Source organism: Cebus imitator, unplaced genomic scaffold, assembly GCF_001604975.1.
Source record: "Cebus imitator isolate Cc_AM_T3 unplaced genomic scaffold, Cebus_imitator-1.0 Scaffold185, whole genome shotgun sequence".
Taxonomy (NCBI): domain Eukaryota; kingdom Metazoa; phylum Chordata; class Mammalia; order Primates; family Cebidae; genus Cebus; species Cebus imitator.
The window spans coordinates 228229-232793 of record NW_016107500.1 but is presented as its reverse complement, the minus strand read 5'-3'; the positions used below and the strand labels follow the sequence as shown (position 1 = coordinate 232793).

Below are 4565 nucleotides of genomic sequence, written 5' to 3'. Positions count from 1 at the left end.
AAGTAGCTGGGATTACAGCCATGCACCAACATACCCAGCTAATTTTTATATTTTTAGTAGAGATGAGGTTTCACCATATTGGCCAGGTTGGTCTCGATCTCTTGACCTTACAATCTGCCTGCCTCGACCTCCCAAAGTGCTGGGATTGCAGGTGTGCACCACCGTACCCAGCCCAAACTGTTCTACTTTCAAAACAATTTCTTAAACTCAATATATTCTGACATTGATAAGTGTTGATAACATTTTAACAACATAAATCATTGGTATCACAGTGGTATCTCCAAATGGTAACTTTTCCATATATTTTTTTTCTCTCCTCAGGAAGTTGAAGACCATGTGGCATTTTTAATAACAGTTCCAACTGCCCTGGCAATTTTCTTTGCAATATTTATCCTGGTCTGCATTGAGTCTGTGTTTAAGAAGCTGCTGCGCCTCTTCTCGTTGGTGATATGGATATGCCTTGTTGCCATGGGATACCTCTTCATGTGTTTCGGAGGCACTGTCTCTCCCTGGGACCAGGTAAGGTGTGAAAACATTTTTTGTACTTCTTTTATTGTGATATACTTAGTTCTGTAAACAATTCAGCCTTAAACTATAGAGAGGAGTCCTATAACTGATAACAGAGTCTTTTTAAAAAAAATTTATATTTTTAAAATTTATTTATTTTTAATTGACAAATTATAATTGTATGTATTATGGGGTACAATGTATACGTATTTATATCTGTATGTATGTGTATATGTATAGACGTATGTGTGTATATATATTTATATGTGTGTGTATAATTGGATACATATATGTTTAATATAAGGTTAAATCAAGCTAATTATCATATGCAACATATCACTTTTGGTGAGAAGCTTTAAAATCTACTCTTTAAGCAATTTTGAAATATACATTATTATTAATTAGGATCAGCATGTTATACAATAGATCAGTAAACCTTATTCCTCCTGTCTAACTGGAAGTGAAATAAGCCAGGCAGGGAGAACAGAGGCTTTTCAAATAGCTGTCTTTGACTCATGGTCAAAGTCAGTCTGTCCCCAATTTAGCAGATCCATTTGCTGCAGCCAGGGAGCTGGCTGGGGCCTCACACTGTCGCTTGTTTGGGATAGCTAAGCTTCCATTTCTTACATCTCCAACCACGGTTTTGAAAACTTAGTCCTTCTGTTTCCGGAGTGCCTTGTCTAGGCTTCCTGTTTCTCCAGATTCCCTCTGGGATTGAAGCCTCACCAGGTGCCTGCAACCCTCCCAGACTGGTTGTTGCCCTTAAATTCCTTCTCAATTACTAGAGTTTTCCTGATTAAAGACCCTTCCTATGTTCGTGACATTGATTTTCCCTCCGCATGGTCACATGCTATTGAAAGGATTCTCAGATACCTGCTGAAAACCCCACATTTGTTCATTTTGCACCTGTTGAGGCTCTGGGCTTAGAAAATGCCTATGCGTGGATGGCGTCATACCCTTAGGAGAGTGTCATCTAACTCTTGGCTTTTTTCCATAGCGCTGGTACTATGTGGGTGGCTGCTCCCAGCATGTTCATCCAACAACACGATAAACAGTGTGCTGTCTAGGGGACGGGTCTAGGCTGAGGTGTAAATATACAAGCTACTAGCTTAAAGCTTGTCAACCAAGACGTAGAGTTTTGAAGTCATACAGGGAGAGGGTGACTACGTAGCTGAGAGGGCTGTCACAGGGTTGGTGGGGACGTTGAGAGTCAGGATTGTGCCAGGAACAGGATCTGGAAAGAAATAGAGAAGCCGTGATGGGAGAGCCAGTAAGAGTCCACTACTATAGAGGTGAAGGAAGGAGGGCTTCCAGAGGGATGGGCGGAAGGGCTCAAATGCCATGTCAAGGGACAGAATACTGTTGGTGTGCCTCAGCTGGAAAGAGGGTTCTGTTGGTAACTAGTCATGTGACCTCTGCCAAGCCATTCCTCTCTTTGTGCCTCCGTTTCTTGTGCAAAGGGAGGAGGCTGGACTAAGTGAACTCAAGTTATTCTTCCTGGCTCTAGGAGGACACTCCTGATGGACACAAGACCCGGTGGGCGGTATCATCTCTCCTTCATCACTCTCCCACTGGAACCCCTTGGAAGGCTGGGCACAGGCCTTCCCACTCTCCCTCATGCTCCCTGCTCTCTCCTTCACTCTCTTTGCTCCAGATGCCACTTACACTCTGTCCTCCCCCACCCCATTAGAAATCTTCCATGTTCTTCACATGTACCCTAAAATCTACAATGCAATAAAATATATATATATTTTTTAAAAAGAAATCTTGGCTAATACAATTAAACAAAATATTACATAACAATAAGGTAAGTTACAGACATAAAAGGGAGAAAGCAAATTCTAATTATCTGCAGATGACCATACTCTCTATACAAATAAACTGAAAGCCTCAGATTAACTAACAGAACTCAGAAGAGAGCCTGCCAAGACTGCAGGATCAACATAAAAACAGTAGTATTCGTATGCACCAACACTGGCCAATTAGAATTATCTTTTTAATAATTAACTCCCCTAGCGGCCTAGACACCCTTTTGCGTGCATGCTGGTGCCCAGGTACTGTAAGCGGGAGAACAGTTAAGATCCTGCTGGTCTGTTGCCTGGATCTGGTGGTCTCTCCTTGCACCAAAGCCATCTTGTTTTAATGATACAGGTTTCTAGGAAGACTTACTATCTGGAAGGCCAAGTACCTCCTCCTTGTTTAGAATGTTTTTAGCTCTCTTTTCCTTATGTATCAGTTTGTCATCTTCAATGAAAAATCCATTTGGGTTCTGGATTTAAATTATATTGAAGTTAAATTTTTACTATGAAAGGTATTTAAAGCCTAAGAATTAATAAAAGGATGGTTTAGAAAACATCCAGAAATATGCTCTTTTTGCGTATAGTCTTTTCATCAAATGGCATGGCACGTCTCTCCAAGATTTCTGATTACTTTTTATGTCCTTTGAGACTCTTTTTCTTCTTCATAAAATCAGTAGTGATTTTCCTTAGACCTAATCTTAGGTATCTAAAGTCTTTTTTATTTTTTCATAAACAGAATTTTTAAAATTACCTTTTCTAATTGGTCAGTGTTGATATATATGGATACAATTGTTTTTATGTTGATCCTGCAGTCTCAGTGGGCTCTTATGAGTTCTGTTAGTTAATCTGAGACTCTCAGTTTATTTGCATAGATAGTATGGCCATCTGCAGATAATTAGAATTTTCTTTCTCCCTTTGATATCCTTAATTTACCTTATTCTGATTTAGTATTTTGTCTAATTGTTTTAAGCCGGGATTTCTAATGCAGTGTGGAAGGACAGCCTAAGTGGCATCAGATGTTTAGGACAGTCTAAGTGGCATCAGATGTTTAACTTAATGGGAACATGGAAGATTCCAGTAATACAATGTTTGCTTTATCATTGTTACTATTTTTAATAGAACCAATTAATCAGGATGAGGTGCCTTTGTCTGTCTGGAATGCTCTTGTCCACAGGTTGCATGTCCTGAGAACGATCTTTCCTGACCCGCACCTATCACTTCATCAGGCAACACCACTTACCTTGCTTGAGTGTTTCCATAGCACTTAGTGTAGCTTCTGGAACTTTAAATTATAGGACACATGCCTCTATTCATTCATTGAATGTCTGCTGCTGGAACATAAACTTCTGGGCAGGGATGTGACTGTCTCTCCAGTGTCCTATTCTCGCCCTTAGCAGACTGCTGTCCAGCCATCAGCAGCCTGTAGCTACTCATTTGATATGTTCATTGACAGATGACTACATTTTCATCTTCAGGTTTGTTGTTTGTAGTTTAACCCGTTTTTCTAAAATATATATATACATATATATGACATATATTTTGTGTTTTGGACACTATCAGCCTCCTTTTCAAAATTTCTCCCAGGATCATAAACATGCTTATTTCATAGTCATTTTACTGTCATTTTCTCAAGACTGACTACACTCAGGTATTGAATTTGTTGGCCAAATTTCTTGGTTTTAGCTTTCCCTGTGTACGTTGACTTTTTAGCATTTAAGTACATCTTGAATTGGAATGTATTCACTTCTGCCCCTAGTATAACCCCAACCATTCTGTGGTTGTCTCTCCCACACTGCTGGGGCCCTGGATATCGTGAGAGTCTGTGAGGCTCAGTCTAGGTGTTCCATGTTGATTTTGCAGGTTGGGAGGCCAGCCCAAGCCATGGCCTGGTGATGTTCCTGGGAGGAGCATAGCTGTGTCTGCTCGATCCTCTTACCCTGGGCATGGTGCTCAGAAAAGGCCACAGCCAGGCTCAGTGGCTGCCACTGGTTTTGACCACTATTCCTAAGCCAGGAGTGTTGGCAGGGTGTGTGCCTCAGGCAGTGGACCTGCTCATGCCCCTTGCCAGAAGACAGACATTGAGCTTTCTTCTTTCTGGATCCTGAAGTCCTGCCTGGCACTTCTAGCTGCCTTCCATTCTATGGGAATGGGGGTTTAAAATGAAATGGAAAGCAAAAGTCTACCTTCTGGTTTCTTTCCTTCTTTCTTTCTCCTTCCTTCCTTCCTTCCTTCCTTCCTTCCTTCCTTCCTTCCTTCCTT

At 41.0% G+C, this 4565-nt stretch overlaps 1 protein-coding gene across 1 annotated transcript in view; it reads left to right on the top strand.

Moving 5' to 3' along the window:
- The window catches only part of LOC108316234 (adenylate cyclase type 2-like), a gene marked incomplete at its 3' end in the record, with an annotated part of 235422 nt that overhangs the window by 18341 nt on the left and 212516 nt on the right, over nucleotides 1-4565 (top strand). Inside the window, exon 3 of the mRNA XM_037744785.1 lies at nucleotides 322-519. Within this exon, the coding sequence (XP_037600713.1) occupies nucleotides 322-519 (198 nt within the window). The remainder of the gene's footprint in view (nucleotides 1-321; nucleotides 520-4565) is intronic.